Below are 15292 nucleotides of genomic sequence, written 5' to 3'. Positions count from 1 at the left end.
CAAAACCCAAGTATCAAAGATGGGTTTACATTTTGCGTCATTCCCTATGAACAATTCTTCAAGCAGACTTTATCCAGCGCTCCCGCACAAATCACTTCGTCCCTTGGAAAGACCACCAACCCACGATAAGACTACGGAGCCTGCTTTAGGCAACTTGAGATCCGTTGTGAAAAATTCTGTATCCGATTTGTGTCCGTGGTCTGGACTCTCTACTCAATGAAAGATAGTCTGTTGTGGGTTTGTTGTTGTTGTTGTTGTTGCTGTTGTTTGGGGGTTTTTTGGTCTTGGTTTTGCTGTTGTTGAACAAGACCTTAATTTTATAAAACACAGTTATATTATAGCATGTTTCAAGGATCCTGCAATTCACCTTTAGAAGTCAGAATGAAAAAGCAGCCATTTTCAGTAACCTTGGATTCTGTTAACAAGGGCACAACAAACATCTAACCAAGTGTCTAACCCATTCCTACTGTCAGCGAATGAGAAAACAGGAGGATCTTCCAGAATGGCTTGACAGGCAACTCATGTAGCAAGCAAGCTTTTTTTAAATTGTGGTAAAATACACGTACATAAAATTGTAACCATTTTTAAGTGTATAATTCACTGGCATTAAATATATTCACAGGGCTATGCAACCGTTTCCACTATCCCTGATCCAGAACTTTTTCATCACCCGAACAATTCTGTCCCCACTTAGCACTCACTCATTCTCATTCCCCGCCTCAGCCCCTGGTAATCTCTACTCATTCTGTCTCTAAGCATTTGAAGCACAATTTCTATTTTATTTATTTACTTATTTGTCAGAGAGAGAAAGAAAGAGAGCACGGTGGGGGGAGGAGTAGAGAGAGAAGCAGGCCCCCTGCCGAGGAAGGAGCCTGATGTGGGGCTCGATCCCAGAGCCCCGGGATCATGATCTAAGCCGAAGGCAGATGCTTAACCGGCTGAGCCACCCAGGTGTCCCAAAGCACAATTTTTAAAAGCACGACAGCACAACGAAAAGTCTTGGACTTTAGCAGGACCTGGGCGGTGAGGTCGGGAGAGCCTGTTCTCCTAGCATCTCCATCGTAGATAATTTGTATGTCTTTTGACGGGGAGACCACACGCAATCTTTTCTTATTTCTTTATGAATACGACTGTTGAGTGTCTACATCCGGCAGGCGCTATTTTAGGCCTGGCGTGTGGCGGAAAGTTAGCTAGACGGGTGCTGTGTCCTCCCTGACCTTACTTTGTGGTTACCCATGCTTCCCATTACTGCCAACTTCGGGAGAACACGGGGACGGCATGCAATTCTGGTAAGATGCTGGGGGCCTGACCCGTGCCCTGTATCAGTCGTCATTGCCGGCCCCACAGGAATGCTCAGAGATGTCACAGCAGAACGTGTTTCACCTTGCATTATATTAGCGCTCATCCCTGCTATGATAGGTAATGGATAGTAAGAGTGGAGGTATCTTCTTACTAGATTGACACAGAAAATTCAGGTCTTATTTCCAGTTTTAAATAGAGACTTTGGGATTTCATTGATAAGAAATGCCCAGAATCGCCAAAGCCACAGAGACAGAAAGTAGGTTAGTGGTTGCCAGGGGCTGGGCAGAGGGGAGAACGGGGAGTGACTTGCTAATCCCTTTGGGGTTTCCTTGGGGGATGATGAAAATGTTCTAGAATTACATAGTGGTGATGGCTGTACGACCATGAGAATGTATTAAAAACCCCTAAATTGTATCCTTTAAAAAGGTGAGTTTTGTGAATTATATTGATAAAAAGAATCAAGTCAGCTGTTCCACGAAGGTGGACATAGTGGTAGTGAGAGGCCCGATTTAAAATTCTACCCGTAGCTAGCGGAGGACCGATCCTCAGACTGGAAGGACAGGCAGTACGTCCCGGGAACTGAGAGCTGACAGGCTGGGCAGCAGCTGGACGGAGCCGTTCGTCGGCAAGAAAGCCACGTGGTCAGACCGGATGGTTCTCTTCCGCAGACGTGTGCGCGGTGCCCCAGACTCAGACGCCCACGTCTGCACGCAGGAGCCCGGGTCTGGTAGGAGTCACGGGCCTGCGGGGGTAAAGGAGCTTACCTGGGCGACCTGAGGCGCCCTGCCCACGACCACGTGCCAGCCTCAGACGTGGACACTAGGCTGTCTCCGTGTCCAGGAGCCACAGACGTCTTAGAGGTAAATGTTACTTCAGAGGAGAGCATCCGGTGACAGGCCGGCCGCTCGGTGTAGTATGAGGAAGCCGGCGCAGTCAGCGGCCACCCCCCTTCAGTCACCCACTGCGCTGTCCCTCCACTTCCCGACCCTGAGAATAACTTTGAATTCCTGGAATGACCTTGCACACGGAAGGGCTGTTGCTGAGGGAGTACGAGGCGGCGGTGAAATGTCAGATGTCCCCCGTGTTCAGACGTGTGAGAGTACGGCCACGCGAGCCCCTCAAGCCCCAGGCACACGGCGACGGGGGCGCCGCTCCCCTGCGGGCTCCGGGCGGAAGCAGAAGGGACACACCGCCCGGCTCCGCGTGGTGCAGGACACTGCGTGTTACTGCGTCAGTGACCGAGCCGGAGACGGTTTGCAGAAGGCCAAGTGCAGCCCATGGCCGCCCTGCGGGGAAGTCCTTTGTGTCTCGCAATCCGAGGCCCCCTCTAGTGTTGGAAAACAGGCGCGCAGCACGCAAAGCCCGGCAGGCACAGGCAGAGCCCTCCCGACGGCAACACGGCGTCCCGTGTGCGGGGAACCCTGCGACAGGTGTCCGGCGCTGATTAACACCGCACTTGCCGCTGCGACGCACAGAGCCGTTGGTCTCACTCAGTAGCTGCCTTCTGTCTCAGGGACCGCTGGGTTGTTTTCAGAAGATCAAGACCTTGTTATTAAGGAACCAAAACAAAACAATGCGTGGAGGGGCTTTCCTTTCCCCCAAAACTACACCTCCTTGAAAATAGTAGAAAAGTATTTTCTTGTTTCCAAACTGCCTATTCTGCTTTTATGGAAGTTCTCGGCAAACACTATATATTTCCTAAAATAGACTTCAACTTATTATTTTTGGGAGTCAGAAATTTGGAACTAATATTTTCAGAGTCCCCTCATCTGTGAAGGTGCTGAGCGCCTCCGGAAAAGCAGGCGGAGAGAGCTGCCCCGAGGGCAGGCCTGGCTGTGGAGAGGCCCAAGCACAGGGACTCGCTGAAGTTGCAGAGAAGGGCACTGCGTAAATCCATGACCTCATCTTGCGTACTTTACAAACCAATCGATTAAAATTCGGGGGAGTAAAATAGTCATGTTTCACTCTAATTTCTCAGCAGAAGCCTTTGCCTATTACATTACAGAGGGTTTGGGTTTTCAAGAAAACAGAACAATACGATCTTGGGCACGAGTGGGCAGACGAGCACCTTTGTAAAACTGTGACTTTCATCTTCCTGGAAGTGAGGAGCACAGCAGAAAATGTGGAAATTCAATGGGTGTTGAGACAAGTTTATTCTGTATGAACTTTATTTAAATAAATGCCTCGTTTGTCGTTCAGTAGAGCCTAGCGCTTCCCTGCACTGATCTTGCTTTCCGTTTTCAAACTTGTCACTTGCAAATGTTACAAGTTAAAAACACAGGCTGTCTAAAGTAAGTTAAATACAATTGTTTACAGTTGGCCTCAACTTTCGAGATAGCTGTATTCAAATGAATAGGACGCGGCATTTTTAAAGTGCAACATATACTCTTTTGGCTCCACATGAAAAATTATACAACCGGAAATTACTGCAGTCATTTCCATAAGGACAGATCTTGTGAAAAGCCGTTGTGAAAGCTGGCCATGAAATTATAAATTATGAGAAACACCGAAAAGTCATTTAAAATGAGTATATAAAATGCAATTACAAATAAAACCAGAGTGGGAGAGGTAGCATAAAGTAAATAAAATCAAATAAATACTGTACAGTGACATATAAAATTCTGCTTATAAAAAATTGAAAATTGGTTTTAAAACATCCATTTTCCCTTCTTTCGAGGGTCTTACAATGAAATTAATATTTAGGCCTGGAGTCTCTGTAAAGATTTTCCAAATGTTACTAATTACTGGCATTGTTTTTTGCCAAAACCTCTCTGATCTGTCGGTCTAGTTCACTTATTATTCGGTCCTCGTGGTTATACACACCCGTCCTCATCAAAGTATCCCTTTCTTCTATGAGTCGAGTCAAATAATCATCCAAACCTTCTTCCAGGGCATTGCCACGCGGGCTGTCCATTTTTCCGCTCGCAATCTCTCTGGAATCCTGGTACTGTTTCTGTTCTTGTTGCCTTAACCTGAGAAGTCAAGAACAAATGCCACTCTAAGCAGGCAGCAAGTGCTGTTTTGGTTTTTTGGTTTTTTTAGTTAACAAAACACTGTTTCAAAAAATGATTCAATGGGAAATTATGCCTGTAGCATTACTTTCAGGGAGATAACAAAAACCAGCGTTCTCCTTGGCTAGCCGGAGTCAGCAGGCTCATAAAAACAGTTTTGAAAAAATAATACTTGTTTTTCTAATTATAAAATATATAAAAACTGTAGCAGTTCTGGAAATGGGCAAAAAAGAAAAAAATCGTGATCTTATCCAGAGATAACCAATCTAAGTAGTAACTTTCTGTAATTCTTTTCAATTAAAAATGCATATGTATCTTAATTATTTTTCTAAAGAACTGACATAGGATACAGGCAAGGCTGTATGCTACTCTTTCCCACTTACTGATAAAATGTTCCCCTGCATGTTCCAGTGTCTTCTAAAGGGCTTCACCACATTCCCTCAGTTGGATGTACCCTTATTTAATCACCCTTTATTGTGGGTCTTTAGGTCGTTGGTAAATCTTTGTTGTTTTGAACTAAATTTTCCTAAGTCATTCAGCAAAGATCTCTATGTACCCAACAGTGCCGGGTGCTGGGGGTACTGCAGTGGCTCAAGAAGAAAACTCTTTGCTATTAGAGTTAATATCACCCAGTGTTCGTAGAAAGTGACCTTGTTTCGATGTCAGCGCCTGGTTCAGACGGCGTGCACCTTGTACGACTTTGTGATGCCTCATCTAGGAGTCAGAGAAGGGACAGCAGGTACCAGACTGGGACTTGGGTGTTTCCAATGGAATACCGTTAGTTGTGTGGCCTTGAGAATGTTAAGTATACTTAGTACCCTTTTCTAAGTGATAGTAATACCAACTTTGGACAGTGGAGTATGTTTTAATGTAATTAAGAATGTACAATTAAGAGGTAACTTCTCCTCTCTGCAAGCGGCTACAGAAATGTTTAAATTTGCAACTACCCCTAAATTTTATCTTTATAAATGGGAAGGATGAAGCGGTTGAGTCGAAGCCCCTGCTTCTGAACGGTCTTTAGGATGAGTATGCCAGTGAGGACCAAACCCACTTCTGAATTGACGCCGAGTGGGTGAGAGGCAGAAGAGCCAGTGAGGAGAGTCCTGCTGTCACAGACAAGGAAGACTTGGCCCCAGAAACGGTGCAGGACTGTTGACAGTGTGCACTCTGGTTTGTTCGGACGACCCTCGAAGATCCCCCACAAAAGAACACGGAACCGCACTGCGCAGTCCAAGAAGGAAATCAAACACTTCCATTGTTCTCAGAGAAAAAGCCTACGTAGTCCAAGCCCTGTGCTTTGGGGGGTGACAATCAAGTGGTTAACGGGGTAGGGGTACAAATTAGAGCGATTCCCCTGGGGGTTCCCTCTACTTTAACTCTCAGAGCCTTCCTGGACAAAGAGGTCCTGAATGCAAGCTAATAACCTACAACATCAAACGAGGTAGGAGAAAGCGCAGCCGTTTTCTTGTCCGCTCTTGATACGTGAAGGATACACAGAATCTTTACACAAGTGACAGGTGATCCCTACCGTGATTTTACTAAAATGCAAATCACCGGTCAGGCTCACCGTAGAATGTTAGAACCTCGTAGGTGAAGAACCCCACCACGTTCCCAAGGTACCCCTGACGCCCCTGAATGACACGGTGTCTGGACTCCGCCTGCACACTCCTGTCACTAGGAACCCACGACCCTGCGGAAGTGCTCTGTTAGAAAGTTCCTTCTTACATGTAACTTGGGAGGCAGCCCCATCCTTCCCAACAGCTGGCTCCGATTCCGTTCAGGAGGGGCCCCTACTTCTCTTGAACTCGGGGGCCGGCCAGATTCCCGAAGACGGCTAGCTAACGCGTTGCCCTGGAGTTCTCATGTGCAATATCCCTCTCTCCTGACCACCTTTTCGGTCATATTCCCCTGGAAGCTCTCTAGGAAGCTGACGGACCTGAACACGTGCTGCACAGCGGTACGAACACCCAGGTGTGACTGCACCGATGCGGAGTCGTGAACGGCCCTTGACGCGCCGGTGCTGTAACAGCCACGTCACACTGTGTCCTCCCAGGCCTCCTCACGTCAACGGTCTGCTCCTGTCTTTCCCATCACTCTTGAGGTCTGCCTTATAATTTATACAGAAGACTCTGCTTTTACTTCTAATGTACTTAGTGGTTTAAGTTCTCCCTAAATCCTAATTTATTAAGATATTAATGATGAGATTCAAATCTGCACGATCTGCAAATTTGGTAGCCAAATGGCTATCAGCATTCCAGCCACCAACAGTCCTTAGCAAACAGCAGGGACTTAAGACCTACATGCTAAAGTAAACAAAAACAACAACAACAAAAAAATACCGTACGTGACAGCAAAATTTTCGAAGGCAAGGGTCGCGTTATTTGTAACGTCCTGCACGTCTACAACAGAGTGGACGCCGATTATCTGCCGCACAGGAAGAGCAGACATGGAGCCCTGTCACATGATGCTCGACCTTTTCCAAACGATACATCTACCGTGAGTACTGGAAATGTGGTTGTTTAATCCAGCTCTGAAATACCGGATAGAGTGACTGCAGGAGTCACCGCATGCGCTATGGACTGACCTTTGTGTCCCCAAAGTCATATGCTGAAGCTCTAACCCCCAACGCGATGGTATCTGGAGAAAGCCTCTTGGCCGGGGACGCGGTTTAGACGAGACCATGAGGGCGGGGACCCGTGGTGGGGCTCGTGCTCTTAGTAGAAGAGACACAGGGGAAGTTGCTCCCTCCCGCACACCGCAGGCCACAGCGGGAGGCAGCTATGGGTCAGCCAGCGGGTCCTCACAGAAACTACCTGTGCTGGTACCTTGATCTTGAACGTGCAGCCCCTAAAACTCTGAGAGAATGCATTTGTTGTTGAAGCCCCCCAATCTACAGTGATGGCAGCCCAAGCTAAGACAGTGGGCTTTGCTGAAATGGAAATACGAGTGTCTTCATAAACTAAGTTAAAAAGCCTTCCCCTCCGAAAAGAATATAATTTGTTCTGATACTCCTTTCTAATGATGGCTTTTCTAACATGGTACTGCCGATACCGTCACTAAGATGAACAGGACATTACAGAGAGGTCCCGTGTTGAACAATAGTTAAAAATACAGCCACAGCGGCGCCTGGGGGGCACAGTCAGTTAAGCGTCCGACTCTTGGTTTCAGCTCAGGTCACGATCACAGTGCTACGATGAGCCCTGTCTTGGGCTCTGCAATCAGGGGGGAGTCTGCTTGAGACTTTCTCTTTCTTCTGCCTCTCCCCCACTCGTGAGCATGCTCTCGTTCCCAGTAAATAAATAAAGTCTTTGAAAAGTACGTACATAGCCATAGAACCACCTTTCAACGCTGGCTCTCTGCTCTAGTAGCTATGTGACCGTGGAAAGGCTACTTAAACGTCTAACCAGCAGGTTCCCCATCTCTAAATGGGGATATCTTCCTCGAAGAGTTGCTTTCCAGATTAAAAAAAAAAAAAAAAAAAAGGGGCGCCTGGGTGGCACAGCGGTTAAGCGTCTGCCTTCGGCTCAGGGCGTGATCCCGGCGTTGTGGGATCGAGCCTGACGTCAGGCTCCTCCGCTGTGAGCCTGCTTCTTCCTCTCCCACTCCCCCTGCTTGTGTTCCCTCTCTCGCTGGCTGTCTCTATCTCTGTCAAATAAATGAATAGAATTTAAAAAAAAAAAAAAAAAAAACCAAAGCATTTACAATAGCGCCTGGCTATACAGTAAGGGCTTAATAAGGGCTATTTTATTTATATTAATAACATAACTAGATTTGAAGTGCCTATTATTAAAAATTGAGTATAATCATTTACCTTGAAGTAGTAGCAACAATCCTACAACAGTCACACAAAAATGAAATTCAAAGTGTTAAGGGTATGAATAGAAACGAAAAAGCGAACCACAGCTGCGTTCACAGCAATCAACGTGGGCCTGACGGTCGTGAGTGTAGACTTGCGGCTGTGGCAGCCCACGCACTGCGTGTGACATGTGAGCCCTTCCTTCGGGACAGCCCCGATATGCTACGTGCCCTGGCCCGATGGCTAAGGAACAGGCTCTCCTACCGCAACTCCCACTTCTGTATGGGGGAGAAAGGGATTTGGGGGTTATTATACCTGTTTAATTCATTTCTGATATCCAACAGCTCTTGTCTCTCGGTCTTCACCGTGTCTTTCTCCTCAGCAGCCAGGTAACGTAGCCTCATCTGTTCCAGTTCTTCTTGCTGTTTTTTAAGACGAGCCATTTGACTTTCTTGTTCCCGCTGGAAAGAAACAAGCCAGCACTTGAATGGGAGGAGTAAACAGATTTCGTACGACTTTGACTTGTGATCACAATCCCGTTAGACAGGACCCGTGATACAGCCACGCGCTCTCCTTCCGAGCGACCCAGTGTCTGGAACGGGCCAGGTTCTCTTAGGAAGTCCCGTCTTCCCGCGGCCAGCCACAGTCCTTCAAGGCGCAGGCAGTGACTGAGGTTAGCGAAATACCACAGGAGAAGCCAAGATGAAGGCAGGAAGAGTCACTGTCAACACAGTGAGCTGCCACAAGGACAGGGGTAAAAAGCATCTAAGAAACGGCTAATGATACAGAGATACACCGTGAAAAACCGAACGAACGGTCTCTGCACTGGCCAGGTAATAATAGGCTTTTCCACTCTTTTCTCTAAGCTCACACCAGAATCTGCACAGAGGACAAAAGGTCTTTAAAACAAGTGTGCAGCCTTCCCCAGAATGGCTATCCCACGACTGATCCAACCCCCTCCCAGGAACGGACGGTCTGGTAGCGCAGGCGGGGCTGCCAACGCCCTCTCCTGGAACAGAGTCGGCTCAGGCTTCTTCGTACACATTTCTGTAGGCACGGGTGCTCTTCTTTCGTTAGAGCTCTCCCCTTTGGGGCTTCGGTCCCGTCGGCAGGTAGATGTCGTCCTCTGTTTGTCAACATACACATGTTTTGAATACTGGTAAACAGAGTCTTTACACACGAGAAGTGTACAGAGTGGTAAAATATTACAAAGCAAACTACTCCGTGGCGATCACGACGCCCAAGTCCCTCTATGCTTCCTCCTACCCACGAACCACCCCTCCTTTCCTCAAGATAACTACTGCCCTAACTTTTAACACCACAAATGAGAGGTGACTGCTTGACCTTCAGAGAAATGGAACTGTATGTGAGACGTCATGGGCGGCTTCTTTAAGTGAACGTTATTTTGCAGATTCACTTGGGTTCGGGGTAGTTGAGGATTGTCTTTACTGCACAGTATTACGCTGGATGAATATGCAATCTCTTCATCCCGCTGTGGAGGGACATGGGCTAGTCTGCAGTCTTGTTCTCTAACGCTGATGTCAGTATTATCGCACGTGTCTACGGGCCCATGTTTGTATGCCTTTCTATTGGGCATATAGGATTCAGAGAAGGGCCATCGGGTAGGAGAATTTCAGCATTAGTAAGTATTGTTTTCAAAGTAGTAGTACTAATTTTTACTTCCTTGTGAGTATTCCAGTGCTCCATATTCTCACCAGTACGTGGCAATGTAAAAATTTTTTTTTCATTTAAACCATTCTGATAGGTTTATGTGGTGGTGATCTCGCTGTAATTTTATTTTGCATTGTTTTCCCAGACTAAGGAGGTTGAGCAAGGTTTAGTATTTTTAATAGCATTCTTCTTTTGTAAAGTTCCTGTTCAACCATTTGGCACTTTGCTCTACTTGGTTATGCGTTTTTCCTTTCTGATATATTCATAGTACCTTATATATATACAGGGGTAAGTCTTTTGTTGATTATTGAAATTGCAAATATTTCCCACTAGTTTTGTCTCACCTTTTCATTTCTGTAATGGCGTTTCTGACTTAATTTAAAATAGTCCAAATTTATTCTTTTCTGGCTAGTGCCTTCCATGTCCAATCTAAGGCAGTTTTTGCCTGCCTCAGTCTTGAAGAAAGAGACTCTTCTATGAAGATGCTCTTTTATACCATCTTGAAGCTTCGTTTAGGTCAATAATTCATATGCACTGGGTTTCGAGTATGTGAGATCAAGTTTCTTCCCCCCGGCCCTGTGGAGCTCCAACTGACATAGCAACATTTACTAAAAAAATAGTCTCTCCTACTGCTTGGCAGTCACACCACTCCCACACCACTTCTGTCCATACACGTATGGGTTCGTTCATGGACTCTCTAACCTGATCTATTTCTCTACCTTTGCATTAAATCATACTGCCTTAACACTGTAACTTTTAAAATAATCTTGATACGTGATAGCATAAGTCGTGTACATTTTTATAGAAATCTGTTTCCATGGCTGGGAAAAAAAAAAAAAAGGCTCCTCGGGTTTGATTATGATTGTGCTTAATCTTAGATCACCTTGGCCAAAACCATTAGCTTTACAATATTGATTCTTCAATCAGTGAACACTTCTTCAATTACTTAGGTCTTATTTAATTTCACTGAACATTTTATATTTTTCTATATACTAAGGGTAACAACTGTCTTAGAATATGCCCCTAGGTATTTCTTCTTTTTAGATGTTATAGTAAATGGCAGAGTTTTTAAGTTCTGATTTTCTAATTGGCTGCAGTACAGAAAAGTAACATTGACATTTACGTACTGCTTTGGGTTCCAGCAAACTTGGTAAACTCACTAATGCTATTAGGTCATCTGTAGATACTTTTTAGTTTCCTGAGTCTGTCACCTACAAATAAGAGCAGTCTTATTTTCTCCTTTCCAACCATGTTTTCGTTTAATAAACTCTGTTGTGCTTGTTATAAGTGGTTTATCAATGCTCCTGAGACTGTCCAATTTATTTTGTCCTTGTCAGAGTTGGGGGCCAAGATTATGCCAGTCTCATTTTAAAAAGAGGAGTGTTCGGTCTGCCTACTTTCTGAAACAGTTTGTCTAAGAGCAGCGGTATTTTTTTCTAACATTTTTACTAAAATTCAGACGTGAAGCCATCTAGGTCTAGAGCCTTTATGTGAGAGTTTTTCATTACAGATTCGATTTCCTTAACAGCTACCCAATGAGTATTTTCTGTTTCTTCTTGTCAGTTTTGTAAGTTCTGTTTCTCAAGTTTACAGAAAATTTTTTTTTACCCTTCTCTTCTCTCTTTCTAGGACTATGGGATCAATAACCCTGTGTCCCCCTTTTTTATTCTTGATGTTGGAAGTTAGCGCATACTCTCTTGAACGCTCTGCCATGCAGGAGGCCTTTTCAAGGAAAGAACTTTTCACTTTGATTTTGTTGTACACTTTCCCCCATTTCCTTAATTTTTATTCATCCCTAACTGCCTTTATTTCTTGTTTTTACTGATCGTCTGAAAAGGATATTTAAAGAATAATTTGGCTTCTCTTACTTTTTAAGTGCATTCAAGGTTATAAAATTTCCCGCTAAGCACAGCTTGCATTAAATATCCTGTGTCGATATGCTGTGTTATGTCAGTTATGGTTTTCAGTTTAGCTATGGGTAATTAGAAGTGTACTACTTAATTTTCAGTATATTAGCTTTTCGTTATTAATTTCTATCTTAATCTCCGTGTGCACAGAAGACTCTAAATTACAATCTTCTGAGATTTGTTGAGAGTAGTAGCTTGCATGTGAGCACTGTGGCTAAATGGTCCCTGTGTACTCGAATATGTGTATTTTAGACTTCTCTGATGAATATTCTATCGATACACCAATGGTTGTGGTGTCTAAATCTTCTCAATCTTTACTGATTTGTTGTTGTTGTTGGCTCTATCACTTCGCAGGAGTGTTATGGTAAAATTGACCATTATTAGGAATTTGTCTATTTTTCCTTTTAGTTTCTTATTGAGTGATAGTAGAAAGCTCCTGAAGAGGGAGGGGACCCAAGAGGGTTGCCCCCTTTGAGTTCTCTTAATTTTTGCTTTACATAAATTTGTGGCTGTTGCCAGGTATACAGCCAGGTGGAACTGTTGTCATCTTCCAGGTGAACTGACCCTTTTCTGAAGATGAACTATCTACAGTAATGCTTCTGAAGTCTACTTTGCCTGACAAAAGTAGTGCTAGACTGGCCTTCTTGTGATTAGTATTAATGTGGTATATGCTCTTCCCTCTTTCAAATGTGTCCACTCTATATCCTTCCATCTAAGCCGTGTCCCTCCTAAGTGGCATACTGCTGTTGTTTTTAGTATTCATGTAACATTTGTCTCTAATGACAGGATTTAGTCCATTTGTATTTAAAGCAGTTGGTCATATAATTGGTTTAAATCTTTACATGTTAGGATGCTGTACTCGTTCCACCTTTTTGATGTTCTTCTTTCCTCTGGTCTTTTTTTAGATTAACCCTTTGTCCTCTCCCCACCCCCCATCCGCTTCTTAGTCGTTTTTACTCTTCTTTAAGAAATAATAATACAGATCAGGACTTTGACAGCCTCACAAATAATGGAGCATACTGTAAACATTTTAACTCTATTCATTCCTTCGTATCTTTTCTACTTTAGTTCTTCCAGATTTTTGTCATGAATTTTAATTCTATGTATATTTTAAACCCAACAAATGCTGTGAGTGTTGTTTTCTACAATCAACTACTATTTATATTTAGTCAGATATTTATTTCCTTGCTGTTTATCCTCCTGTTTTCGTCTGGGATCATTTTCCTTCTGCCTGAAAAACACCTTATATTTTTACTCTAGGTTTGCCATGACAAAGTCTCCCAGTCTTATGTCACTGTTACTTACAAAAAACGTTGTCACTGCATACAGAACTTGAGGTTGGCAGTTATTTTCTTTCAGTACTTCAAGGATGATGGTATTCTATTTTCTTATGAATTCCTTCACCGCTGTGGTGAAGGCATCTGTCTGATTGTTGCTCCCATGAAGGCCATGTCTTCCTGTACCCCGATCCCTTACGGTTTTCATTGCTTTTTGGGCAATTTTACTATGATGAATCTAGGTATGGTTTACTTAGTATTTATCCTGCTTAGATTTCATAAATTGATACCTTTTTCACTTTCAGAGAATTCCCACCTAGTATCTCTTCAAATACTGTTTTCTCTCCCATTCTATTGTCCTCTGAGGGCTTGCTAGAGGCTTAATATTTGTGTCTCCCCCAAATGCAGGCAGGTTTCCCACCTTTTTGAAAGTTGGTATTACACTGCTTCGTTGTTATGAAAAATCTACATCAGTCCCGGCTTTTGCTAAACAAATCCAAAAAGGAGTTCCACTACTAGAAAAAAAGCCATTCCTATACTAATGTACATCTTTCATAAAAGCAAAAGTTGGAGGAATGTTGGGGGATACTCTCTGCTCTGCGCCATTTCGACTTCCAAGAAGTCGACTTCCAAGAAGTTTTACAGGAACCCTCTACTTCCAGGTAGCTGGGAAAATGTGTGTAATGAAACCTAATCCCCATTTTGAGCTGTTAGGAGATGGGGCCTTTTGGAGGTGATTAGATCATGAAGAGGAGCCCTCATGGATTACGGGCCCTCTACCACATGAGGACACAGCCAAAAGGCGGCCATTTATGAACTGGGAAGCAGGCCCTCACTGAACGAAGAACTTGAGCATGCCGGCACCCTGATCTTGGCCTTCCGGCCTCCACAACTGTGAGAAACCAATCTGTTGTTTAAGTCTGTGGTATTTTGCTACGGCCCCCAGACAAAGACAGGGTCTTAGTTACACACCAAAGGGAGTCAGTCTCATATAATCTATCCCACGTGATGCTCAGGGTCTTGGCTATATCTTCCATCTTTTTCCCCGCCTCTCTCTCAGTATGGATGGTTTTTATTGACGACTTCAGTTGGTACATCTTTGGTTCTGCTATATCCAATATGCTGTTAATTCATCTACTAAATTCTTATATTGCACTTAAAATACTTCTAGTTTTTCTGTATCATTCAAATGATTCCAATTCTCTACTATAATTCTTCATCGTATCACCTATTTTCTAGAACAGAGTGATAGTAGTTATTTCAAATTTGGCTGCTGGTAATTTGAAAATCTGGATTACCTGTTGACTGACTTCTACTGAGCCCAAGACCTAAAGAGGCATTCCCCAGTGAAACCACACGAGTGGTTAGGAAAGAAAGGAAAAGATGCTCCAAAGAGGTAATCAGGGATCTGGAAACTCAAGCCACAAAGTGATACTATTTCAGACCCAAGTGCTGAACATGGTATGAAGAATAACAATTACACAGCACTCTTGGGAACCGAAAAGTTGTACAACCACTTTGGAAAGTAATTTGGCCCTATTTAGCAAAGCAGAAGAAACCAGTGAACCCTATTACCAGAAACTCTACTTTTTGATATAAATACTAGAGAAACTCGGACACGTACAAAAATTTTCAGTGTTGTCTTGCTTTAAGGTAAAAAAATCACTGAAAAAGGACTGGATAAATTGTGCTATGTTCATATATTTGTTTTATAAAGCAATAAAAATGAACTACAGCTAAATCGTAAAAACAATTTTAAGTCATATAAGGTAGACAACAGAATGATTCCATCTATATAAAGTTTAAAAACACAAAAAAGTAAAGAAAAGCAAAGGAAGAATAAATATCAAATTTAGGCAAGTAGCCAGTCACCTCTGGAGGGGATGCAGTTGAGAAAAGGCACACAGAGGGTTTCTGAAGCGCTGATAATCCTGTTTCTTAAAAATAGAAGGTGGGGGTTGGGTGTATAGGAATCTTCCTCCTCCCCGGCCCCGAGACTGTTACAATGTATTTCTTTTAGAAAGTAATTAATAAAAAAGGACAAGAAAACTTCACAAAAATGTACCAAATTGTTACCTCTGGCTGAGGAGGGGATAAGATGATCGGGGAGGACTATTCTCTGTGTTATGCAATGTTGCGAGATGTGCATTTCTTTACAATAAGCAAGCGTAAGTACAAGCGGGAAAAAAAGTACTACACACCAGTTATGATGTGAGCTTACTCTACAAAATTGTCACTTTATGAAACTTGAAACATTCTAGTTCTAAAACATTTGAGAAAAGACTTTAAATGCCTTGAATTTTTCTTCAAGTGCATGGCATTAATAAC

At 43.7% G+C, this 15292-nt stretch overlaps 1 protein-coding gene and 1 long non-coding RNA gene across 5 annotated transcripts in view; one reads left to right on the top strand and one right to left on the bottom strand.

The window, feature by feature from the left end:
* The window catches only part of LOC148110139 (uncharacterized), an 80453-nt gene that overhangs the window by 49789 nt on the left and 15372 nt on the right, over window positions 1-15292 (top strand). The window lies entirely within an intron of this gene.
* CEP120 (centrosomal protein 120) overlaps window positions 3816-15292 on the bottom strand; it is a 71162-nt gene continuing 59685 nt past the window's right edge. For 3 of the 4 annotated variants that reach the window (XM_087862351.1, XM_045794844.2, XM_045794845.2), the window contains 2 exons: window positions 8425-8570; window positions 3816-4274 (listed from right to left, as the gene is read on the bottom strand). In XM_087862351.1, coding sequence (XP_087718477.1) covers window positions 4040-4274; window positions 8425-8570 — 381 coding nt within the window. In that variant the 3' untranslated portion in view covers window positions 3816-4039. The remainder of the gene's footprint in view (window positions 4275-8424; window positions 8571-15292) is intronic. The other variant, XM_045794846.2, reaches the window with a different exon arrangement.

The sequence above is a fragment of the Ursus americanus genome, chromosome 5, assembly GCF_024610735.1.
Source record: "Ursus americanus isolate L20-20 chromosome 5, mUrsAme1.1.p, whole genome shotgun sequence".
Taxonomy (NCBI): Eukaryota; Metazoa; Chordata; class Mammalia; order Carnivora; family Ursidae; genus Ursus; species Ursus americanus.
This window is presented reverse-complemented; position numbering and strand designations above follow the sequence as displayed.